At 42.2% G+C, this 26,621-nt stretch overlaps 1 protein-coding gene and 1 long non-coding RNA gene across 5 annotated transcripts in view; one reads left to right on the top strand and one right to left on the bottom strand.

Annotated features, from left to right (window-relative positions):
- The window catches only part of NUP210 (nucleoporin 210), a 90,759-nt gene extending 67,617 nt beyond the window's left edge, over nt 1-23,142 (top strand). For both annotated transcript variants that reach the window (XM_082211852.1, XM_082211853.1), the window contains 10 exons: nt 2,693-2,868; nt 4,471-4,688; nt 9,773-9,909; nt 10,722-10,845; nt 12,571-12,717; nt 13,536-13,783; nt 14,881-15,097; nt 15,820-15,915; nt 16,019-16,099; nt 19,976-23,142. In XM_082211852.1, coding sequence (XP_082067978.1) covers nt 2,693-2,868; nt 4,471-4,688; nt 9,773-9,909; nt 10,722-10,845; nt 12,571-12,717; nt 13,536-13,783; nt 14,881-15,097; nt 15,820-15,915; nt 16,019-16,099; nt 19,976-20,076 — 1,545 coding nt within the window. In that variant the 3' untranslated portion in view covers nt 20,077-23,142. The remainder of the gene's footprint in view (nt 1-2,692; nt 2,869-4,470; nt 4,689-9,772; nt 9,910-10,721; nt 10,846-12,570; nt 12,718-13,535; nt 13,784-14,880; nt 15,098-15,819; nt 15,916-16,018; nt 16,100-19,975) is intronic.
- LOC309526071 overlaps nt 22,075-26,621 on the bottom strand; it is a 69,282-nt gene continuing 64,735 nt past the window's right edge. For all 3 annotated transcript variants that reach the window (XR_014216627.1, XR_014216628.1, XR_014216629.1), the window contains one exon: nt 22,075-26,358. This is a non-coding gene — a long non-coding RNA (uncharacterized lncRNA). The remainder of the gene's footprint in view (nt 26,359-26,621) is intronic.

The following is a 26,621-nucleotide window of genomic DNA, read 5'->3' as shown; positions in this document are numbered from 1 at the left end:
CCATCAATTCTGTTTTAACAGAATGGCTAAGCACTTGTGCTGCTCTGCAATAAAACTTTGACATTTCTTATTGGGAAAAGATTAAATGTAACAATGCTGACCAAAATTAAGAAAATATGTGTACACATGACTAACATATGAACCTGTTTTGCTGGACATAGATATACTAAAAAATAGTTTATATATTGAAAAATAGATTGTAAAAATAAATGTGAAGTGTAAGCAACATTTTGTATAAGCTGTAATAAGTAACTGTTCCCATGCCTGTAAAAGCATTTGTTCTTGAAAGTTGCATATTCCTTGTGTTTGTGGGGAGAGCATGTGTGGGGTACTCCCTGGTCCTGAATGGGGGTAACTAAGCCTCTAAAATAAGATGAAGCTGAAATATTCCCACTAGAATTTAATTAATTAAAGGCTCATTGTGCCTCCATACACATCATTGCACTGGTAATAACTTATTCTGTTGGCATTCCATGGGTCTGCTATGTCCCTGCACACTGGCTCATTAAATGAGCTAGTTGCACCAATGGGGGGATGTGGCAGAAATCACTTTTTTTAAAGAAATACAGACTTTTGAGGCAAAAAGGCCTGCCAGGAAGTGGTTCACAGCTAAAAGAGCATAATATAACTACTTAAAACATAAAAAGTGATATATATATTTAAAAATCAGCAACAGATATAAATTGTTGTTATCATTTATTTATTTTAAGAACTTAATTCGTTCTGGAGATCTGTTCTTAACCTGAAACTGTTCTTAACCTGAAGCACCACTTTAGCTAATGGGCCCTCCTGCGCCACTGCGGCACGATTTCTGTTCTCATCCTGAAGCAAAGTTCTTAACCCGACGTAATATTTCTGGGTTAGCGGAGTCTGTAACCTGAAGCGTATGTAACCCGAGGTACCACTGTAGTAGTATCAGACTTGTCAAGAGAGTTACATGTAAAAGCAACTTGAATGCATGGTTGAAAAGGAACGGCTGGACTTGGCATGAAGCTAGCAGCATTTTAGAGGCAGCAAGACATGGCTTAAAATATTGGTGTATACAGCTCTCTCTGCTATTATTGGATATTACAAACCAAACAACTATAATATATATCCTTTGCCCCAGATAGCTAGTAAAACACCATTTTAGAGTACGTGTACATTTTGTAGTAAAATGTAAAACTATTAAAGCCTCTTCAGGAAGAAAAAGGAGAAAGGCCTTTCTTTGCTACAAGGTAAACTAAGAGGAAGGGTTTCTCATAGGTGTGTGGGGGTGTTTCTTTGTTTCCTTCATTTATTTTCCAGAGCAGTATCAAAGAAAATCTTCTTTTTTCCCTTTCTCTCTTCTTGAAAGCTAACCTAAATAAGTCAGGCAGGTTTGCCTTCATTAATTAATAACAAAAATGCAGTCTCATAATAAATCCTTTGTAAATCCATTGACTTGACAGGTCCTTGCAAGTTAATACTGCTGCGTATCTATTTAGGCTGCAGTATTTGCACACTTCTGGGAGTGTGCCCTGTTAATCACACAGTGATGCTTGCTTCTGAATAAGCACACATAGGATTGTGCTCCTGAAGACCACATGGGGTGTATTATGGCCTACCAGGTTCCTTACTTTCCACCTGTTTCTGCAATCTCAAGCAAGCAGCAAAAGCAGCGAATTAATGAGCCCATAGTGAGCCTTGTTCAGCTTGGTGACCACAAGTTGTACAGGCCCGTGAAAGAAGTTTGGCTGATACCATATTCACTATAGAATTTATTTACAAAAGGACCTGTTAATGATAGCAAGGTATATGAGTCCATGTACATTTAGTGGAACCTATCCTAATACATTTTTATTTTAAATCCTTTTTATTTTAGAGCATATATATATGTCTAATGAGGCATATAAGCATTTTTCTTCTTACCCATGAGGTTTTGTGGATTGCTTAATTAGTTTGTACATCTGCAAACTAATTTCATCTGATTTATTTTTTAAAAAATAAATCATCATATTCTCATGTTCTGTTGGAGCTTGGGCTCAAGGGGAAAGTACCGTAATAGTGATTACCAGAACCTATTAGAATTAAGCCAGGCAGCTCCCAGGAGGCCTTGCTGGATGAGCGAAGGAAGATAATGTTTCAACAAAGCACCAGTCATCTGTTAGGGCCTTCTCTGTAAATGGCTCTGCTCCTTTGGGACAGCTTAGACAATCTTTAAGGTGCACACTGTTGATTCTGTGGTCACACACTCCTGAGTAACTGGGGAGCAGGACTGGCCTGGGGAAGTCATTCCTAGGAGTCTGGGGATTATGGACAAGCTACATCAGATGATATAGAATGGTGTTGAAGCCCCCTCATGGAGTGGGGTAACCTGGGAATCATCCAAATCAGGGTAAAACTGGGACCTGGGTGCACAGAAAATGAAACACGTGACCTTTAGGATCTTTACATAATGATCTGGATCCGAAATTGCTCCTCCGTTCACATATGTAGCCTCCTATATACACACACTAAATTTAGAAAGATAAAACAGCTTCGGGACTCCGGTGGCATAATAATAATCCACCTTCCATGCAGTGAGTAGGCGATACTCACTATTCCACAACCCTGGAGTTTTATTAGGAGTGCAATGAGGGTTAAAGATAAAAATATTAAAGGATGATGACTTAAAAGCAATTTGGCCAGTAGGAAAAACAATCTCATACTCTGTTTTCCCCTATTTCCCTAGGTGGCGCCTATTTCCTACATGAGAATATCCATGAACCCGATTTTCCGTACACAAAACCATGAAGCACTATTGGCATTACCATTGGGCATGACGTTGACCTTGACCATCTACTTCCATGACAGCTTTGGAGATACTTTCCATTCACAAAATTCTGTGCTTAGCTTTGCAGTCAACAGGTACTTGTCTATACAATTAGGTTAATTTTACAGGAGATATAAATAGCTGAGTATGTGAGATACTGAGGTACTGATACCTCAGCAACTGACGACCCCCTTGGGTTAGCTGTTTAAACATGTTCAGTGAACAGATAAAAGAACTGAAAGTGTGATTTAAAGCTGGTATACTGGTGCTTTGATATGATATGATCTGAACAAACCACCTGCCTGGAAAGTGATCAATGCATGCCTTCCATGGAATTACTCCAAGGCTTTGTGTGTATAGGAAAAAAAGAAAGGAGACTGCTTAAAAGTTATTTAAATAAAAAAATTTAAATCTGCTCAGGCCAAATCAGTGCCTTGAAATCGTGTCTTTTCCCAGTTGGATTAAATAGTAATCCTAAACACATTTACTTGCCATAAATCCCACTTGTTCACAGAACTTTCAAGCCATTTTACTGAGCATCAAATACTAGTAATTTATAAAGTTTGCTGATCCTTTCTTGGCATATTACAGCAATTGCAGCCCAGTGTCTTTGCATGGAGTCTTCTTTCCAGCTCCCCAACAGCTAGTGGGAGATATCACATCCTCTCCCACTGGCTGTGGGGTTTGGCCAAATTCACTGGCTGGCCTTATTCAATAACAGGTGGGCCTGAAGTCAGGTCCCAGGTGGGTGCACCTGACCAAGGACTCCCTTACACATAAATTAAGACTGCCTACGGACCCAACAGCTCAGTCAGAACAGGATCTCCCACCCTTTCTACCCTCCTGCAGCATTAGAACTCCACCCAAAGGTGCACGAGTGTGTTGGGGGTATGACCTTGCTATGGAAGTACTGGTTGCTGTATTCATGACCAGGCAGTAATTTCTCCTCCAGCTGAATTGGGCTGCCTAGGTTTTTTTTGCTTACCTCCTAGCAATCATCACAACTTGTGGTGGATAAGTCATTAGGTTGAATCCCTAGTCAAGGGCAGAGGGGGTGGGTAGGAAGCCTACCCCTCCATAGAATCAGGGTATCCCACTAAAGGGGTCCTGGGGTAGGTTCTGCTGCCTGAACACCCAGACGGCCATAGCACTCTCCAGAATGGTGATGCCGATGGGTTGCACCTCTTTGATGTATGTCATAGGGCAATCCTAACCCAGGATCAACTCCCGATAATAATCAACTAGCAGGTGGGCTAGATATTTCGGGACACACCCAGTGCCTATGTCAAAGCCTACTTACATCAGTAATCAAGATGTGGCCTGTTTTGATCTCAAAACATAAAATTGTGGTTATAACTTCTGTCCACACACCCGGCCTCAGGGGCGGCAGACTCACTGTGCCTGGGCATGCAAATGACTCTTATCAGTTGAAAATGATTATTTATAAGTGGCTGGTATCTGGTACTATTTACATTTGCTTGGAAATACTGCAGAAGGAACTGTGTGTTGGAGTTCAATACCTTCCTAATGTTTAGCTTTTGGGAAATATAGATGTTAACACAACTTTCTGTAGCATGTGAGGGATGTGGCTATTTTGATCTGCTGTCTTTTGACTTCTCTTGATTCTGGGATATAATAAAATGCTCTTATTTCCTTGGATACCACTTTTTAAATTATTCACTACTTTTTGTCTATAGAGATGATTTTGTACAGGTAGGGAAAGGAGCCTCCAACAACACGTTAATAGTCCGAACAATGAATGTCGGACTAAGTTTGCTTAAAGTATGGGATGCAGAGAACAGCATTATTGCCGATTATGTGCCTCTTCCTGTGCAACATGCCATATACCCTGAGCTCAGAGATATTGTCAAAGGTGACGTCCTTTGCCTAACTTCCTCACTGGTAAACCAAGAAGGTAAGGAATCAGAATAATAATTGACACTAACTGAGAATTGTGACAATAAAATAGGGTGTATGGCAACATTAAATTGCCATGGAAACTTCATACAGTTGTAGATGCAGCACATTTTCAAAACAACCAAATACATTATTCATTATGTTGTTCTACTATCAAATGTCAGGCCCTATCCCTGCTAAAGAGATGAACCAATTTAATCAGCTCCTCTGTCTTTAACTATATCAAATCAATACGTCATTTTGCTCTGAATGGTTGTCATTTCTATTGATCTTTAAAGGAGTAATATAATTGAATTTTGCTATACGTATATGAAAAAACTAGAGGGACCACTTTTTATGTGAAGTAGGTCATGAGGCAGACAATCAAATTTGAAGGAATGCAGGTCAGAGAGCTGAAGTGATGGCAGTCTTATTTATATAATTTTTGAAGAAGAATATTCATAGAGTGATATACAGATTTCAGAGGATGGGTTAAAACTAATATGGTGCTGGTGTTGGCATGAGCCTGCCAGGATGCTGATTAGGAGGACAGGCCACACAATGCATGGATGAGAATGTGGCCTTCTGAAATATGCTAAATAATTCCACTGTACCAGAAAAAAAGTACTTCAAAGAAAGCTAATACGCCATCCATGGGCAGTTTTTATGTAACCTAGGCTGGGATAAAGTGGGCAGACTGGTTAAGAAGCCCTGTTAAGTTTTCTATCATTGCCTTTTCCCTCTTGCTCTACGTGTGTGTGTGTGTGTGTGTGTGTGTGTGGTTGGTGCAGTGGGAAGACTAGCTAGTTTACTCTAAACTTCTTACCTTGTTGCCTTTAGTCTTTGTTGCAAATGCTGCTGGTTCTTCAGTTTTGTTTTGTTTTAAATCCTGTTTACTGTTTATCTTCTGCTAGTTGTATGTTACAACTTCTTTGTGAACAATTATAGTAGTCCCTTTGGGAGGGGGAATCCAATTACCCTAAATGAAATCAGATGAATATTGCTTGGGCCAGTCATATCCCCACTTTTCAAAGTTGGTCTGGTTTGGAATGCCCCTTTTTCTATCAGTGATGCTTTTGGCTTATAAATAGTGTTATGCTCTTAGAGGCAGCTATCACCTGGGAGTCATTTAAACTGCTCAACATGTAGGCTAGAGCTATGAGACAAGCCATTTGGGGCAGTTTTCTTCATTGGATCACAAACTGTGTTTTTCTCAGACGTTTGCACTTCCTTGGAGGAAAAACGAACACCCTCAGTACATGACTAGTGTTACATCAGTTGCAGCGCTCGCATGCCAGTGTTTTCCAGTTATCAGTGCTTATACTATGGTGTGTTTTTTTAGATTTGCCTTGAGAGTGTCTTTAAACCTCTTTTGTTGTCCACTGGTATTTTGCTTTCCATTCTTAAGTTGGGAATAGAGTAGTTGCTTTGGAAGACAATAAGAAGCACGAACGCAGGGCAAAAAGGAGAAACGAGCTAAGAGGAAGGCACGTTTGGCAAACCCTCACCGTGATCAACTCCCACACGGAAACCTATGTCCCCACTGTGGAAGGACATGTGGATCCAGAATTGGCCTCCACAGTCACTTATGTTACTGTTAAGACCGTGTTCATTGAAGACAATCTTACTCGGCTACGAGTGATCGCCAAAGAAGAAGAAGTGTTACACCATGTCGGTGCAATGGAGCAATTTTGATCAGGACTCATGTCGCACCCATAATGAGTAGAGCAGCATTGAGCTTAACTCTGAAGGACTTCTTCACCATTCTCTTTAAGGCCAGATAATCCCCCTGTCTGCTTCCTGGCTGAGTGGCAGCAGTGACTAGTGCTGTGGCTTTTGCTAAGGCAGTTGCTGTGACTGAACCGGATGCTGGGCTTTAGGCAGGATGTAAGACAAAAGCAGAAATCCGAGCAGGGTAGATGTAGCTCTTTTGCAGGCTGCTGCAAAAGATGAACAAATGCACCAGGCCAGACCTTCCCGTGTTTTTCCTTGAAAATCATTGTTCCTCACTAGATTCTCTGTCTAGTGAGTTTCTCTGTCCTCCACCAGTCGCGGACTGTGGGCCGGGGGGGGAGGGGTGGCATTATTAATCCGGGAAGATTGTCCTTTCAGGGCTCTACCATCGCCATCGATCCCCGGCATCGAATGTGTTGGCCTAGTGTGGGGCTCCGAGGAGAGCTTGGCTGTCTGGCTGGTGTACCGGCCACCTAGCGCACCAGCAGCCACCCTGTCAGGCCTGCTGGAGGCGGTGGCCGGCTGGGCCTTGGAGTTCCCTAACCTATTGGTATTGGGGGACTTCAACATCCATGCCGATGCCTCTCCCTCCTCACAGGCTCTGGACCTGGTGTCTTCCATGGCGACACTAGGGCTCTCCCAGTTTGTTTCGGGCCCCACACATCAAGCAGGCCACACGCTGGATTTGATCTTTGGCGTCGGTATAGATGTGATCATGTCTCCTTCGACGAAGGTGCCATGGTCTGATCACTACGCTCTGAAAGCCAGGATTGACTTTCCACCCCCACCCTGCTTAGGTGGCGAGCCAATTTGGGCTCGCCCGCAGAGGCTGATGGACCCCGAGAGATTCCGCCAAGCCTTGCAGGACCTTGCTCCCCCTGGCGACTCATTGACTGAGCTTGTTGAGGGCTGGAATGCCCAGCTCCTGGCAGCCATCGATGAGATCGCACCTAAGCGCCCTCTGCGACCCCGCAGAAACCGGGCTCCCTGGTTTACCGAGGAGCTTCGGAAAATGAAGCAGGACCTCAGACGGCTAGAGCGAGTATGGCGGGGTGCCCGTGACGGAGCCTCAAGAACATCTTATAGGGCTTTTATGAAAACCTACGAGATGGCGGTGAAGGCTGCTAAGAAGTCATACTTCTCGGCCTCCATTGCATCCGCTAGCTCTCGCCCAGCGCAATTATTTAGCATAATCAGGTCTTTAACGTCCCTTGAGGGACAGCCAAATTTAAATAACAAATTGACACACGGCTGTGAGGCATTTGCGAGCTTTTTTGCGGAGAAGGTCTTGTCGCTCCGCCATGACCTCCCTGCCAATTTGGATACAATAAAGGAACTGGAGGCCCCTCGACTGTCCTCGGGTCCAGTATTGGACCACTTCGACCAGATATCCCCAGCCGATGTGGACAGACTCCTCCGAGCTGGAAAGCCCACCACTTGTCCTCTCGACCCGTGCCCGTCTTGGCTGATTAGAGCGTGTCCAGACGAGGTGCGGGCCCTCCTGGGGGATATCATCAATTTGTCCCTTGGCACGGGGACATTCCCAGGGGAACTGAAGGAGGCAGTGGTGCGCCCGCTCTTAAAGAAAACATCATTAGATCCTTTAGATCTATCCAATTACCGCCCGGTTTCGAATCTTCCGTTCCTGGGTAAGGTGATTGAGAGAGCGGTTGCTGAACAGCTTGGTGGGTTTCTGGATGAAACATTGGCTCTGGATCCATTCCAGTCCGGCTTCTGCGCTGGTCATGGGACCGAGACGGCTCTGGTCGCCCTAACAGATGACCTTTGTAGACAGCTGGATCGAGGCGGGTCGGGGCTGCTGATTCTTCTAGATCTATCAGCAGCTTTCGACATGGTCGATCACGAACTTTTGGACCACCGCCTTACCGACGTGGGGATCCAGGGCACAGTCCTTCAATGGCTGCGCTCGTTTCTCTCTGGTCGGGGACAGAGGGTGGCGCTTGGGGGGGAATTGTCATCGCGCCACTCCTTGGTGTGTGGAGTACCTCAGGGCGCGATACTCTCCCCGATGCTTTTCAACATCTTTATGCGCCCCCTCGCCCAGCTTGTTCGGAGTTTTGGGCTGGGTTGTCATCAGTATGCCGATGACACCCAACTCTATCTGTTGATGGATGGCCATCCTGACTCGGCCCCAGACACACTGACCAGATGTTTGGAAGCTGTGGCTGGATGGTTACGTGGGAGCCGGTTGAAGCTAAATCCTTCGAAGACAGAGGTCCTGTGGCTGGGACGGGGCGATATGGGATTGGGGGGCAACTCCCATCTCTTGCGGGGGCGCAATTAGTGCCAGCACCGTCCGTTAAGAGTTTGGGTGTAATCTTCGACACCTCCCTTTCCATGGAGGCGCAGATTGCAGCTATAACAAAGGCGGCATTTTTCCATCTCCGCCAAGCTAAGCAGTTGGCTCCTTACCTCTCTCGCCCTGACCTAGCCACTGTGATCCACGCGACGGTCACCTCCAGACTGGATTATTGTAACTCGCTCTACGTGGGGCTGCCCTTGAGACTGACCCAGAAACTCCAGCGGGTGCAGAATGCTGCAGCGAGACTCCTTACGAGGTCTTCGCTGCGAGATCACATTCACCCGGTGCTATACCAGCTGCACTGGCTCCCGGTGGAGTACAGGATCAGGTTTAAGGTGCTGGTTTTAACCTTTAAAGCCCTATATGGCCTAGGACCCTCGTACCTACGGGACCGCCTCTCCTGGTATGCCCCACAGAGAAACCTACGGTCTTTAAATAAAAACATATTGAAGGTCCCAGGCCACAGAGAAGTTAGGCTGGCCTCAACTAGAGCCAGGGCTTTTTCGGCTGTGGCTCCGATCTGGTGGAACACTCTGTCACAAGAGACCAGGGCCCTGCGGGACTTGACATCCTTCCGCAGGGCCTGCAAGACAGAGCTGTTCCACCAGGCCTTTGGCCAGGGCACAGCCTGACTCCCTCCCTCGGCAATCTTCGCAGAGCTCTGGCCCAATGGTTGCTAATGGCTTGAATTAATTAATTTTTATAATGAATGATTTTAGAATGTTGTTTATGTTGTACTTTTGTACTGTTTTATTGTTGTTAGCCGCCCTGAGCCCGGCTTCGGCTGGGGAGGGCGGGATATAAATAAAATTTATTATTATTATTATTAGATGGGTGTCTGCCCCTGTTTGCAAAAAAAAGTGATCTCACACTCTGTATGCATGCACACATTTTTATTCAGTTTTTATCAGCCATGGCACATTTAACATTTAATTTTCAGAATCAGCATCAAGCTCCATGTTACATGCAATAGGTGTTCTTCTTGAGTAAGACTAGTGAAATAACTTGATGTAGCAATAGTTAATCTGATTATATATTTTTCACAGGTTTGGCAGGAACATGGAGTTCTTCTTCAAATAGTATTCTTCAGATTGATCCAAAGACAGGAGTAGCAGTAGCGAGGAATTCTGGAACTGTTACAATATATTATGAGGTCCATGGATTGCTTAAGACCTACCGGGAGGTGAGACACTTCTGAATTTCATTTGTCATGTTGCTCTGGGTGGAGACTTCCTGTGACTAAAAGGAAGTATATGCAGCATCTAAGTGTCCTCTCATCAGCTGTCCAAATTGCTTGGTAAATTTCTTCAGGTTTAAAAAGCGTCTTTAAGATTTGATCTGCAAACAGTTTAAAGGAAATGCCGTGTTTTCAACAGTTCTATGCACCAAGTTGCATTTTAAATTTTAGGAGACTTGCTGAGAGGAAAACCTCTAATAAAATGCGTGTGGATATCCCATCTAGTCGTCATCCATGTCAAAAGCAGCCATGTCACCTAATATTACGTTTGCATCCGTCTGTTATTCTTATATGACAAGTTTCATCTGTGCAAAGCTGAAATGCTTCTAAATTCCAAATAGCTTTGACATATTAGTATTCTATACTTGACTAAGTGGTATGGGTGAATTAAACCACTGGTGAGATTAAGCTATACTACAATTTTGCTCTGAAAATGTTCTGTCTTCCAAGTACTGTGGGCAGGATTCTCCCAACGAGCCCTGCCAGTGGAAGCTCTGCACAAGGACTTCTGCTTGTACAATGGTGCTTTCTTCCCACCTCCCTCCACATGCTCCCCAAAATTGGCTTGGAGTGGGCTCAGAGAATCCCAAGAACAGCACATGGGGGAGGAGAGGTGGAGTTGCTTGAACAGACAGAACATTCGTCATTTAATTCGACTCTGCATAGCCAGATCTTTATGCACAGACGTTTTTTGTGGCTCAGTGGGAATTGCATCCACATAAATAAGTGATAGTATGATCTCTTATTTTTCCTTCAAGGTGTCGATTAATGTACCTCAAAAGATTGTGGCAACACATGGAAGTGGAATGAAAACAAGTTTGCAGGGCACTTTAACTTCGAAAGTTGTAGTTAAAATTGGGCATGGAAGCAAAAATCTGAAAGGTACCATATTTATTAACTTTATGTTTGAGTGTGAAAACTTGGACCAAACAGGCAAGCTTTTCTATGTAACATTAATTTTATGTATAAATACTACACCATTTATTATATCTGTGTACAGCTTGTTGAGTTTCATTATGGGAAGGCATCTAAATAATTATTTTAGGGAATATGTAATTTTTCACTTAGCTGAATTAATGATGTTCAATATTAGTGGAGCACATACCTTTCATGGAAAAACAGCAAGGTTTCAGCCTCAACACAGACATGTATTTCATACATGCCCCATAATCCCCCTTAGGGTCCTTTAAATGTAACCCATTTTGAAAGCTTTACTGGGAAGCAGAATATGACGTTGTTGTTTAGTCGTTTAGTCATGTCCGACTCTTCGTGACCCCATGGACCAGAGCACGCCAGGCACTTCTGTCCTCCACTGCCTCCCGCAGTTTGATCAGATTCATGCTGGTAGCTTCAAGAACACCATCCAACCATCTCATTCTCTGTCGTCCCCTTCTCCTTGTGCCCTCCATCTTTCCCAACATCAGGGTCTTTTCCAGGGAGTCTTCTCTTCTCATGAGGTGGCCAAAGTATTGCAGCCTCAGCTTCACGATCTGTCCTTCCAGTGAGCGCTCAGGGCTGATTTCCTTCAGAATAGAGAGGTTTGATCTTCTTGCAGTCCATGGGACTCTCAGAGTCTCCTCCAGCACCATAATTCAAAAGCATCAATTCTTCATAGCTTCTCTGAGTTCTTCAAGCCCCTTCGCCACGGCAAGGCAGTGATCCATGAAGGGGAATATGACGTTAATAAATCAATAAACTGGGTGCTGCTGCACTTCTGCTAGTTTGGGTGGAAGCCCACCTTGTGTGATCCTTCCCTCTTGTTAAAGAACAGGAGAAGAAAATAAGAATCGTGATTGTACACCCATGCTTACGTGCAGATATCCTGCCTCAATTATGCCTTTATATGATCAGCAGAGGGGAACACAATCATCTACTCCTTTCACCAAGAGTGGCAATTTTTGAATGAGTGCATTTGACCAACCATCTGCCAAACTTGTGATCGTTCAATACTTTGATCTTTATTCCTTTTGAAGAACTTAATTTAGAGTTTGGGAGGGTGCTCTGAGAACATATACCTCTAAAAATTACTTAGAAGTATTTCAGATGGGTGCATGTTGAAAGTATAAATAGTAATTTCTGTGCCATTTAACACACGTTTAATGATTAACAAGCAAGCATATTTTAACAATGCAAAGCTGAGCACTCAGTACTTTCTGATATATTGAATACATGTCCAAGGGAACTAGTGCTTCATTTCAATCCAATAATAAATGACACAATTTATCTTCTTGACAACCTCTGGAAAACACATTAGTGAGACTTCCATAGTATACCAGGCCTGCTGGTTACAAGGCCTTGATCCAAAGTTTAAATGAAGTGAAATTACCTGTGGCTTAATATGACCTATCACCTGACAACACTTTATACCTCATTCACTCTCAATAATTATTGTTGTAAAGCTGTCGGTGTTAAATGCTTTCATGTCGTAGGTGAGAAAAGGCAGCTGTATAAGTCTTCCTGCTCTAGTAAATGTCTCTTGCTTTATGTGCTTAATGGTATAAAGAAGATTACAGTTAAAGATTAAATTTCTTACTACCAGGTTCTGCTATTTCTTTTAAAAATGTTTGTTTTTCTTCTATTTTAATTCTTTTACACAATTTTCCTTAGGAGAATGTTCACCCGCCCAGATTGAAGTAATTGAAGAAATGAGGCCCCAATCTAGTATCAGTTGCCAACTTCATTTCAACAATGATATATTTGATTTTCCAGCCTCTGAAATTTTTGCAGCAGAACCTGGGTTTGATGTAGATTCAGGTAAGACAAAAAGAAGCCCCAAATCACACCAAGCACTCTCCAGTCCGTCGTGCATGCTATGGTACTATATTTATCCTGTTAAGATAATACTGAGTAATGAGTTGAGGGAGCAAAAATAATAATCCAGTACATAAGTAATAAAGTAATAATGAGCGACATGGGAATATAGAGATACAAATGTGCCAAACAAGTTTAATGATGATTGGCTAGAACTGCAGTGTTAAGTGAAGACAACACAGCAGGTGATAGCAAGCTGCTTTTCAGTGTTTGCAAACACCCTTGTTTCTCAGTGCTTCAAAACAGTGCAAAACATTGGACCTGGAAAGCTCTTTGCTTATGTCAATTTCAGTTTGCAAGCACAGAACACTGTCTCTTATGTCAACTCTACATATGACGTTGACTGTGGTGTTTTCATGCTAAGGTTGCCCTATTGACATTAACTGAGCCTCTGAATAAACATGCTTAGGACTGGAGTGCAAAACATTCAACAGTAACACAATGTAGAAAACTACAGTGGTACCTCGGGTTACAGACGCTTCAGGTTACAGACGCTTCAGGTTACAGACGCTTCGGGTTAAAGACTCCGCAAACCTGGAAGTAGTACCCTGGGTTAAGAACCTTGCTTCAGGATGAGAACAGAAAGTGCATGGCGGCACAGCAGCAGTGGGAGGCCCCATTAGCTAAAGTGGTACCTCAGGTTAAGTACAGTTTCAGGTTAAGAACGGACCTCCAGAACAAATTAAGTTCTTAACCCGAGGTACCAGTGTACACTGAGCGGGAACAAGCTATTATTATTCAAATTGTTCTTGGTTCTTTAGGACATTATACTTGTTCCATCACAATGCACAGACTTGCGGACAAGCAGCTAAAACAACTGAGTATGAGCAAAACAGCTGTTGTTGTAACAGCTTCAGTCCAAAGCAGCCATTTCTCAGACTGGATCAGTGCCGAAGTGCCATTTAATCCGGGATTTTACGCTAATCAGACTGAAATTGCCTTGAATAATCATTACACAAGTTCTGATGTGAAGATATTTGGAGCCACTGAAATTCTTGAAAATCTTGTGGTAAGTCATGACCTGTATTTTCAATTTGTTAATGTCATGTTTCCATGAGCCAGTTTGGATACCACGCACAGCAGTCCAATATACAGCAACATTTGAGCTGCAATGAAAAATTCAAAGCAAATTGGATTTCAGGCAGTAACAGAAATTTGGGGTGTAAAGACAATATCCATCATATTGTCAATCTTTGTATGAAAAGTTAAAAATAAGTTTAAAACAGGTACTTTGAAATGTATTTTATTCACTGAAAGAGACCACTGAAAGGAAGTCAAAGGAGGCACAAACTTAGATCAGCTTGGGCTTTTATCTGTGCACTACACTATTCTGCACATATATTTCACATAGTTACTGTTTTGATTTCCTGTAATTAGGTGGGTGTTATCTAGGCCACCCAGTGCAAATTCTCCTTTAATTAGTTACATTAGTAAGCTAATAAAATTAGAAGTCAAATTAATTGAAGTTCATCTTTATGTGAATATACCCAAGGGTGTGAAGTAGAATTTAAGCAGTCATTAAAGGAAACAAATACTCATATTGGTATTCAGCTTCATAAGTTGGGTGGGTGGGAATACCATTTGCATTTTAGCTACCCTATTTTTAATACAGAAAGGTAGAGTTGGCAAGGGACTTGAACAAATGAAGACCAAAAATGATTTATGATACCATAACACACCTTTGGGAATATCAGGAGAGAGAGAATAATGTTCTACATAGTACTCTGCTGCAGATGTTAAACTATAATCCATAGAGGCACCATTAGGAAGAGATACAAGAAATGCATAGCTGACGTGACTTGGAGAAAAGACTGTCCAGCTTGGTATGGCAGGTCGTCTTGAGCAGAGGGTGTCTATCAAGCAGCTAGAGAGCATCTGTGAGAGCTGACTCTTCCAGGGGAAGGGTTCTCTTTAACAGAGAAGTGCCATCAGAAGAGGGAAAGAAAATAACATTTTTTAAAAAATCGAATAGATCTGTCTTGGTTGTGCGTCTGACACACGACTCAAGTGGCTCAAAGACAAATCAAGAGAGGGGATACAATCCCGCAGTACAATTTTTCTCTATCTCTGAGTGCTGTCAGTAAATAATACGTGTTTATCTTGTAGGTGAAATCTGGCTCGCCTCTGGTGGTGGCCTTTGAGAAGGAAAGGTCCTATGGCTTGCCTAGTTATGTAACATATACTGTCAGCTTATCAGATCCAAGACTTGCAAGCAAAGGGTCTCTGTCTACTACACTTACTATATCCAGCACAGGGACTGACCAATCTATCACAATCCCAGTGACAATGTTTTATGTATCTGACAGACCCTTATCAGTGAGACGTAAGTTTCTCTTTCTATATCTATACCTTCCATTGTAGTAGTCCCTTTTAAAAAAATATTAAATGTGTTATTGTAAACGTCAGCGTTTTTAGTGCTGGATTGGCATAAGTTTTATCTCCAAAGCTATATGTAGGCAAATGTGGTAGTGTACCATTGCTAGAACATAGATTTTATTGCATAAAGAATGTTCCTAATTTGAAAAAGTTCAGAAATTCAGTGTCAGTTTGGTATTCAATGCCTCTGTGTTCACCAACATCCCAGAACCTTTCCTTTCTATGGCAGGTCTTTGTGCTTCCAAAAAACTCGTACAAAAGGGAGGGGACCCAGAGAGTGGCATCAGATCTATGGCTTTAGTTGAATGAGCAACCTGGGAAAGCACCAATTTGTGCATAATTATTTTTGGGTGCATGCATGGGAATTTTTGCTGTTTACTCACCATTGATCTCTCAGGAAGCACAGCATCATACTCTTAACTGATAATTCCTTAAAACTATATTTTAAGGATAATGGTATAACATTTTCAGGGGCTCTGGAAAGCAATTAATATTGACATTTAAATATATTTTTGAACTATCACAGGCATGCACATTCCAAATGTTACTTTGAAATAATCAAATAGTGTTATTTAAATAGATAGCACAATTGGATTCAAACCAGTTTAGGGTGTTAGGTCTGTTTATAACATGGATACCCATATATCTTCTTTTCAATATGATCTTCAGATGAACCAAGCTTATTCCAACACTTCCTTGATTCCTATCAAGCCATGTTTTTCACACTTTTTGCACTACTAGCAGGGATGGCTGTTACAGTAATAGGTAAGTGTCAAGGGGTTCTGAAGCATCCCTCCCCCCTTATTTTTTTCAAAGTTTATGTGATTTCAAATTAATTTCTGCCAATTTGTTCTGCCATGTCTTTCAGTGCACTATGCTATTTTCTCACCAAAGGAACAGCTCACTCACCCAGCTTTTCTCCCAAGGATGAGTCCTGAGCATAGACAACGTAAGCAGATCTTAAACCATTTTAAATTGAAACAAACTTTTCTCGCTTAAACTACTGCATAAACATTGCAGCAAGGGACAGTGTTCCCCTCAGAGTAGACTGCCTGAGCCAAGTGGCATAACTGTACTTTGCAGGATACTGAAACTTGCCAATTTTGACTCTTATCATCCCACACAGGATTTTTATTTAATTGTGGCTCCTCTGAGCCAATGGGAAGACTAATTTTAGTTCCATGCTTATGAAAGGAAACTACAAGAAGAGCTGCAATACTAAATCAAATCCTCTCTTCTTCTTAAAATGGCACAACTTTCAAAGAAAGTCAATCAGCTTGTGATAAACCCCAAAGAGATGTTTTGTCCCTCTTTTTTCTTATATAGCAGGATGGGGAACTTATGGCTGTAGGTGTTTTTGGATTCCAACTCCCATCAGCATGGCCATTGGTCAGGGATGATGGGAGTTGGAGTCCCAACAGTGTCTGGAGGGTCAAAGGTTGCCCCTGCCTGTTGCAGTGGTTCTCATTCACAGAACACAACATTTGGAAATGGGAAAAGAAAGTTTTCATTTTCACTAAATCCGTAGACTTTCTTCAGCTGCTATCTGTATAGTGAAAAGCAGTCCCTGAGGTTGCATGTTGGGAGCAGAATAGCATTGAGGAAAAGTGTTGTTGATCCCTTTCTCTCTCGTCCTGACCTAGCCACTGTGATCCATGCGACGGTCACCTCCAGACTGGATTATTGTAACTCGCTCTACGTGGGGCTGCCCTTGAGACTGACCCAGAAACTCCAGCGGGTGCAGAATGCCGCGGCGAGACTCCTTATGGGGTCTTCGCTGCGAGAGCACATTCATCCGGTATTATACCAGCTGCACTGGCTCCCGGTGGAGTACAGGATCAGGTTTAAGGTGCTGGTTTTAACCTTTAAAGCCCTATACGGCCTAGGACCCTCGTACCTACGGGACCGCCTCTCCTGGTATGCCCCACAGAGAAACCTACGGTCTGCAAATAATAACATCCTCAAGGTCCCAGGCCTCAGAGAGGTTAGGCTGGCCTCAACTAGAGCCAGGGCCTTCTCGGCTGCAGCTCCAAACTGGTGGAATGCTCTGTCAAAAGAGACTAGGGCCCTGCGGGACCTGACATCTTTCCGCAGGGCCTGCAAGACAGAGTTGTTCCGCCAGGCCTTTGGTCAGGGCGCAGCCTGACTCCCTCCTCTGGCAACCTGCACATAATTCTGCATAATTGGTTGCCATCAATTTGATTTAATTAATTTTATAATGAAATATTTTTAGATTGTGTGATTATTTGACTGATTATTTGATTGTTGTTAGCCGCCCTGAGCCCGGCTTTGGCTGGGGAGGGCGGGATATAAATAAAATTTATTATTATTATTATTATTATTATTATTATTATTTCCCCACCCACTGTTTGTAGGTCCCCAGCTGCTTTTCTACCTATTGTCATCTTGAGGCTAGTTCTCAATGACCTGATAAAATGTGGCTGAGCTTTCCTACTTCAGATTGTCTACACATGTTCTTCCATAGAAAACAACTTCTCTCACCATGGAAACCTGGACAAGGACTCTAATCTAGCCTTTACCTGACGTGCTAATGTTCTGTATGGAGGAGTGTTGCTGGGGTTTTTGTGGAGGAGTTTTCAGTCATGCGAGACCCCATCTGCAATCTGAAGTGTTATTTGTGAGAAATAGGTCTTAGCTGGTAGAACACTTATTCAGAATAGTTGGTTGACGTGGCATTTTGCCTGATTTGTTCTCAAAATTGTTATTTAGTGATCAGTCTTACAATGTTACATCCTGCCAATAGTTCAAGGAAGATATCCCTCAAGCCATCTCACATTATATTAAGGGAATTATTTTCAAAAGTCGTAATACAGTGGAATCTTGGTTCTTAAATGGCTTAGTTGACAAACAAACTGGCTCTCGAATGCCAAAAACCCAGAAGTAAGTGTTCCGGTTTTCGAATGTTTTTGAAAAGCCGAACATCCGAAGTGGTTATCGGCTATTGTTTCCGGGGCGCCTGCACCAATTGGAAGCCGCTCCTTGGTTTTCGAACGTTTTGGAAGTTGAACCGACTTCTGGAACGGATTGTGTTTGAGTACTGTATTTGAAACAAAATCTACACAGTAGTAAGACAATAACAGCAAATGCTGATAATCTTGCATCCCTCCTTTAGAGATGATTTTAAATGAATAATGGATACTTTTTTAAAAAGTAATACTCAATTTTTGTTTTGTGGTATTAAAACCATACTGACTACATATGACACTGACCTCTGCCACTAACTTTCAAAATGCCCCCCACCTCAACCTTCTCCCAGTGTCCTATTTACTGAATTGAAAATTGCTTGATAAAAGTTTCATATATAAAGGGGAGGATTCAACTAAGTTGTTGTGTGCACCTAATGAAGTTCATGTGTGCAATGGGATATCTCCCACTTCTTCTTCCCCCGCAATATCACCCCAAAAAAATCTGCTCCGGGGGATTCTGGGAACTCTGAGAACAAGTTTAGGGGGCACGTGGTAGGCGGAGAAAAGGGGGGGAGTCTAATTTTGTAAGCAGACCTCGTTCTGTGCAAGCATACCACACTTAGCACTACATCAGCAGGTGTTCATTCATGAAAGATTCATAGTCATAAGAGCTGCAAAGAGAGATTATAGGGTTGGGTACCAGCTCATTTGGACGTGGGTGGCGCTGTGGGTTAAACCACAGAGCCTAGGACTTGCCAATCAGAAGGTCGGCAGTTCGAATCCTTCGAGCTCGGTCCCTGCTCCTGCCAACCTAGCAGTTCAAAAGCACATCAAAGTGCAAGTAGATAAATAGGTACCGCTCCAGCGGGAAGGTAAACGGCGTTTCCGTGTGCTGCTCTGGTTTGCCAGAAGTGGCTTAGTCATGCTGGCCACATGACCTGGAAGCTGTACGCTGGCTCCCTCAGCCCAGAGTCGGCCATGACTGGACCTAATGGTCAGGGGTCCCTTTACCTTTACCAGCTCATCCGGCTGCTGAAGCTCTCTTCTGCTTGCTATTGAATAACAGAGCTATTCAAATAGCATGTCTGGGATGGGGAGGAGTACGGGATCTCCCACTGAGTTCTTTAGAGCCTTCCCCTCCAGTTGTGCTGGTGAGCCCCAGCAGAAAGATAACATGTCCATCTCTTTTAATATGCTGGAGGCTGAAATGTCCTCTCCTTATGAAGTCTCCACACTTCTAACCTATCACCTCCATGGCATGGATTGATACTGTTCCTCAAAGGTGTTTGCTAATGGATTGTAGGAGCAGTATTTCTCTTCCGACATATTTACTTTTTCATTTAACTGAGTCTGAACTAGTTCTGTGCTGAGAACTGTCCTCCAGTTTCTCAAGTTTTCTTCATCTGTGAAGGTTTCCACTCATCCACCCCCACCCCCTCATACTCAGGACTCTTGGTAATTTTGTGTGAGAGTGAAGATTTGAGCATTGAGGATTTATTGTCATGAGATGGCCAGGATGTTGGCATGTGTGTTTTACTTTATGGGAAGCATTTCCCCAGCACTCTGCAACCTGCTGGCCTACCTGTGCTTCCTCATTGTCCATGCTATGAGTTACTTTATGATGAGAGCCAATCAACACAGTGCTGTAGCAACCATTCCATTAGTGCAAGCTTTTTTTGCACTAATTTTTCTTCCCTTTGATAATGCTTGAATGCAATTGCTTTTCTCAGTAAATGATGGAGAATGGTAAAAAAAAACACAGGAGATATTTTCAGAACAGCATTAGCCTGGATCATGTTTTTGTGACTCCATGAAGATCTTTAACACGAAACAAACAATCTAGCAACATCCTTATCATTTATATGAATAATAATTCTGCCTTTTGTTTATAAATGTAGGATTTCCTGCTCGATCTGCACCTTCCTTCAGTTCCACATCTTCAGGCAGCATTCACGGCTCTCCCACCAGGCTGTGGAGTCCTGGTTATGCTTCACAGTAGACAGAGCTTTTTCTCCCTCTCAAAAGACTCGTTTGTATTTTAAAGTACTAGTGCTTTTACCGGTAACTAATTCATTACCCGATTATAGCTTGTCAAAGCTTAGCTTTTTGCTCAGTTTATTGCGACTCTCTTTCTTTGACGAATGCAACAAAATTTCTATATACCTTTTTAATTCATCATGCCTATATTATTTAAGGGTAGCAGAATCTACTCTTCCACAATCTGCCATTATTAGCAGTACTATCTGGGTGTTGGGAGAGGAATTTATGGGTAATGCCCAGTATCTGTGTTGATCTAGCTTGCCTTTTCTTTCTTTGTATACTTCAGTTAATACTAGTTGTACCTCCTAATTGTCCGTATCAATGCAGTGCATATGTTTGTTTACTTCCTGTGGAAATTGTATTTTTATAGTTTCATAATGAGGCTTAATGCAAATAAGGAAGAGAGATACAAGGACATAAGCCAAAAACATGAAAGGGATATATGCTTCTAAAAGACTAAAGTTTTAGTTTGGTTACAGATTTTATTAATTTATTTTGAGACTCAGGAATGAAAGTGCTGCACTATTACATTCTCACACCCTTTAGCCTTATAAATAATTTGATTTTTCCAGTTTAGAAAGTAGTTATGCTGTAATAACTATTAAATAGTTGTGCCTTTTTTGTGCAAGAATTGTAGTAGGGTCTCCTCTCACCTAAAAATAGTCAGCATACACTTCACCAGTTGCTGCAAGTACCATGACCCTGTAAATGAAATTTTTATTATAGTTATTTGACTATGCGGCGTGTTTTTTTAAAAAACAGGAACAGTTTTATTTTAATGAAAAGTTTATTTTAAGCTGAGTCTTTTTTAAAGAAAATAATGTTGATATAAAGTGGGTGATTGTGTATTTTTTTAGTTATTTGCAAATGTTAAATACCTCAACAGAAACTGGCCACATTTGGGCATCATGCTAAATCAGCACTGGTGAACGTCTTTAGTTCCATGGGCCAGATCCTTACCCAAATAGGTCACATGGGTCAAATTTGGACAGGTAAGTGACCTACTTGTCAATCTCTTGGTGTTACAAATGACATTTTAAATGACAAATGACAAATGAAGTGTCAAACGTCTGGAAGGCAAGGCACTCCTAAAAGCAAACTTTCCCCCTTTGTTTGCAGTGAAACAGCTTCTGAAATTAAGAGAAAAACTTGCTTTTAGCAGTACCTTGCTGCCTGCTGCATACTTAGAAAATTAGCCAAATTGAGCAGGTAGGGGTGCACAACAGAGTTTCCTACAGGGAGCTCTCTTGCACACCCAGATCCAGCAAAGTTGCCCTTGCTGCATTCCTGCTTTGTGCAGCGCTTCAGAGGCTCCCGACAATCAGTTTGTTATTAGATGCTTTGGAAGATGCACAAGGAGGCTTTGGCCAAAGGTGCCCTTTTGGCTGAGTCAAGCCCCACCTTTACCTGTATGATTCCGTGTGTAGGGAACACCCAAACCACCCTGGTGGGCCAAAATTGGCCACACAAAACAAGGAAATGCAAAATTGGCCTGCAAGAGTAAGGTTCCTCACCTGCGTGCTAAAAAAAAAAAAGTAGCTCCAAGGATGAGTCATCTGAATCCTAAACTGTGGCTAATGCTGATTAGAATATTCAGATTTATAACCTGTGGTTTTAAGTTGCCTTGTTTCAGTGAGCCAAAGCAACAAAGAATTCCAGTTTGTCGGGTCTGAAGAATATGGCAAGTTGTAGTGAATCTAAACTAGAAATGAAAGCTTCCACATTCCTCCTGGGTGCATGGGAGTGGGGCTCATACAAGCCCAAAGCCTACTGTCGTTTATTGTCCAAGGCTCCAATGTGGCCAGTGAGTCTCAGTGAGCATCTCTTGACCTAATACTGTGGCCTGGATTAGGACCCTTATACTTGAAGTGCTGCACGAGTGTCATGGAAATGTGAATAAGGGAGGGGACACAAAAGAGCAGCTCAGTCCTCACAAACTGACTTCCGCAACAGGAAATATTTTTGTTGTGCTGTCTATACGGTTGCGACCTTCCCACGTGAACGTGGGATGCCCTATCTCTACTGACGTCAGTGCAGTTACTGTTCACTTCAAGCAGAACAAAATTTTACCCAAGGATTTAGAAGTAACAGCATACCACCACATATAGTATAAATTTGAACTGGAAACTTCACATGGTTTCTTGTGGACTTTTCTTCCTTCCTTCTTTCATACAATGGCTGCTGGGAAGTTCAGTGTCTACAACAACCAGCAGTTTGGTTCTTTGATGCCATAGCAGTAAGGAACTCAAAGATTGACCTGGAGTAATTGTTTCTAAATTCCAATTCATTAGCTCAAAGCTTCTCAAATGCCTGGCTGTTCAGTATTTACTGGGCCCAGAAGTAGGTCGCTGTGCAAATGCAGTGTTGCCAATCTGCCAGGAAACAAGACTGCCAATAAAATACAAAGGTGAAGTTTTTGCAGAGGTTCAACAAAAAAGAATGTGATGTTTACCAAGTGAATATTCTCTAGGTCTGGTCTTTGGACTGTGGGTGACATCCAGCTGTGGCAGCCCACTTGTGCAACAGATTTCTGCTTAGGCAATAGGCTTTCCCTTTCTTTTCCTTCCTCCTACAATCCCCAACTGATCCCAAACTGCCATGAAGATTTGGAGAACCCTCTGGAATAGATCAGTGACATGGGGTGGGGGGCTACAAGAGGCAGGAGAGTGGTGGGGTCCCATCACATTATCTGATGTGACATTGGATATCACCCACTGCCTGGTGTTGGAATTGTATCATAAACACCTTCTATTCAACCCTAAGTGTTAATAATTAACATTTAACAGGGGGGCAGTTTAGAATAATAAATCTTAGTGCCTAATTCTAACACTGTGAATGTATGTGACTGTGAACAATCCTTATTGTGATGCTTAAAAAAAATGTCAATGCAGGGAATATTTCATGGAAAATTTGAAAGTCGTACAAAGATACTGTGACAAAGTTGTATTTGTATATTGAAAACACAAAGTTTTTGTTTGGTTTCCTACAGTTTATTTGCTTGAGAAATAAAGATACGCTTTAACACGTAAGCATTGCCTGAAAATGATTAAATATACACATTCAACCTTAGACATTTTTGTAATATAATCATGATGAGATGGATGTATAAATTGGTAACAAGGGAAGGGAAAACTTACAAATGCAATACAAAATAATAAGAATAAGAATAAACAAAAGGCCCTGGAAGAAGAGGAGGGGGGTGTTGACGTTAACTGTCTTTTCACAATGTCCATGTTTTTGTTTTCTCACCTAGCTGTCAAATGAATAGCCTTTACATCTGGGGATAGCATTTCCTTCTAATTCAAAGACAAATACTGAGTTCACTGGGAGACAACCAGAGGCTCCCTGCTGCCCTAGGGATGTCTTTCAAGTAAAGTAGGCAGTGCTGTTTCCCATACTATTTGCTACCATTGGTCCATGCTTACTCCTGACAGGTCTCTCCAGTGTCTGGTTATGGTGTTTCTGGCTGCTGAAAGTAGGTGGGTTATGAGTTCTTTGTGGTGTAAATGGGCATTGTTGTCTTGGAAGATGTTTAGTAGGGCCAATTCTGGGGTGGTGTCTAATACTTGCTTAGTTATTTCACATATTTCTTGTATGGCTGTTGTCCAGAATAGTTGGAATTTGGGGACACACTCACCACATGTGGAGGTATGTGCCTGTGCAGGTGCACCCTCTCCAGCATTTTGGTGAGGTTCTTGGGCGTCACCTTCACCCCAGTATGGCTCCCCTTTATCACATACACAGCCCAACAAGACAATGACAATAATCCACCAACAGCATACAAATCAATATGGCTAACCTGATCCAAAACACCCACCCACCCCACTCACACACGAAAACAAAGATCACCACAGCCAATCACAAACAAACAATCACACCCTAGGCCAACCCCAACCTCTCTCGCCACCAAAGGAACACAAGTGAACAACACAAGTAACGCTGACACCAAACTCTACATACATTAAGCATAATAGAAACATCGCCACCCGACCCCACCCCCATCCATCTTCCCTCCCTCCACCCCCTTTCCCCCCTTTTTTTCTTCTCCCCCTAATGTCTCAACAAATGAAACGGATTTGTAAAAATGTTACGTGGAAAAAATACGAGGCATTACACTTACTTCTGTAAAACAATAAAATCCTTAATAAAATATTTAAAAATAAAAATAAAAAAGCAAAGTAGGCAGTGGCACCTGAGTTAAATTCTTATAAGCTCTGTTTTTACCCTAAATAAACTGTGTTTTATTTTGCTCTGTGAACCCTCCTCTTTCTGGGTACCAAAATAGAGTGATAGGGGAATAGGAAAGGGAGGGAAGATATAAGACCTTTTTCTAATGATGATGGTTGCCCTGGTGAGTCCACCTAATATGTCTCTAGCTTTAAAATTTCTGCACCTACTGTGCTTAAACACTCTAGTGCCTTACAGGTGTTGCAGTTTTCTGTGAGAAACTGAAGCACCCCCAATTGTAGAGAGCGCTAAAAAGAAAGTGTGTTTGGGTTGTTAGCAGCTGATTATAGTTTTGTGGGTTTACTGGCATTTCTTTTTAATAGGAACCATGTGAGGGTCAACTCAAAGAGGTTGGTAAAAAACAACAACACACATTGCTTAAAATGTATAGGCAAATAACATTTTGAAGGTTTCTAATTTTGTGCTCTTTCCACTGAATTCAGTAGAGAATTGGATGTTAACTGCTCTTGAGCTGTGGTTGGCTGTAGTGCACATGTCCAAACACTGTTATTAAGACAAGTGGCTCTGAAGAACCCTTGGGAAGTCTGAACCCTGAAGGCTCTCCAAGCTATTGGTTCCAGACAAAACACAGTCCAACCACAAGAGGAAGATACTGATGTGTCTAGACTGGCTGCCTTCCTTTTTAACATGGCCTGCCACAGAAAACAGCCTGTGAATGTTCTGTGGTCTGTCACTGATTTATCCTTCTTGCCTGACTTTCCCACACTTAAACTTGTATTTCTATAGCATCATTTTATTTCCATAACTGGCTTAAACTTAATGATGTGTGATTAGAATTTGTTTCTTTTCCATACTACTGGATCGGTCTTTTATTCTTCCCCTTCTGTGATATTTGGAAGAGAGTGAGCAATCCAGAAGAAAGAGAAGATGGAACAGGGAAAGGCACATGTAGTGGCTGTGCCCAAGTGGCAGCCATGACACCTACCTACAACATTTCATAGATTATTGTAATTGTGAGCACAGTACCATTGTACATTGTTGAAGGCGGAACCTGCTATATATGGTATTTATTTATTTGCTTACAGTGACAGTGGGGTCCCAGGGTTAAATGTAGATTTTTTATATTGGGACTGAGGAACTTGAGGTCCAGGAGCCAAATGCCAGAGGGTTCTCTATCTGAGTCTTAGATCTTTCCCCAGCCCACACCCTTCCCTGCTTCACACCACAACTGTTTGCCTGGTTGGAATATGTCCTGGATCCCTTAATGCCACTTGCCTATCTTGATGGAGTGGGGTGTGTAAATGTATGTAGAAACTAGCCTACTGTACAAAGATAAAGTTTACATCTCTTGCTCTGCCCACTTTTGCCTCTTGCCTTGTCCATCACTGGCAGGTGAGCCTCAGAAGGTTGCCCAGAAGGGAATGCAGTGCTTGGGCTGACTGAGGTTCTCCATTCCTGTTCTAGTTACTCAGATAATGCTTCATTGTTATGTATCTGGTCTGCAGAATATGCAAGGTATGTGTTAAATTCAAATTAATCTGGAAAAGCATTGAGGGTACAGTGAATGCAATTCCCTACTTAAGATTCATCTAGATTTTAGAGAGATTCTTCAACCTTTTTTCTTCAACAACACTGGCATAAATATTTAATCTTGATGTACTTATGTCCACATGGGTCTTTTCACTGCATGGACAAATTTCCATTGTGGACAGTGTTCTTTGAAACCAAATTCATAAATTCTTGGCTCTGACTTACCAGGTCCAGTGGAAGACTGAAGCTAAGGCCTTGTTCTTGTTGTCGTTTAGTTGTGTCTGACTCTTCGTGACCCCATGGACCAGAGCACGCCAGGCACTCCTGTCTTCAGGCCCTTTATTAATAGCTGTCTCCAACAATGAGAAGTCATGCTGATCTTCCTAAATTGATCTAAATACATATCCTCTTAAGTGTCTGAAATACACACTGAGTTTTAAATGTGTACACACTCCTGTTGTTTGTGTAGGGTGTCCTCAAGTATCACAGGGCCTTTCCTACTCCCAGAATGGTAGGACTCCAGCTGGAAATTACATTTGGCACAAACAAACCGTAGTGTATTACAGCTTTAATAAATAGGTTTCTTCCCCTACCAGGTAATGTATTACAAACTCATCCCCATACACTACTTTTTTTTCTTTTTCTTTTTTAGATGCTCAAGTATGAAAGTCACAGCGTGTATAAGAACAACCCTTCTGCGTTCAGGGTATTTGCTCAGTGCTTAGCATTAGTAAGGATTACAAAACAGACACTGGCATGGATCATCTTGAAATAAGTCTGCTAAAA

This window comes from Podarcis vaucheri (genome assembly GCF_965113315.1).
Source record: "Podarcis vaucheri genome assembly, chromosome: 2".
Lineage (NCBI taxonomy): Eukaryota > Metazoa > Chordata > Lepidosauria > Squamata > Lacertidae > Podarcis > Podarcis vaucheri.
Note: the sequence above shows the minus strand (reverse complement) of the source record. Positions and strands in the feature narration are given on the sequence as shown.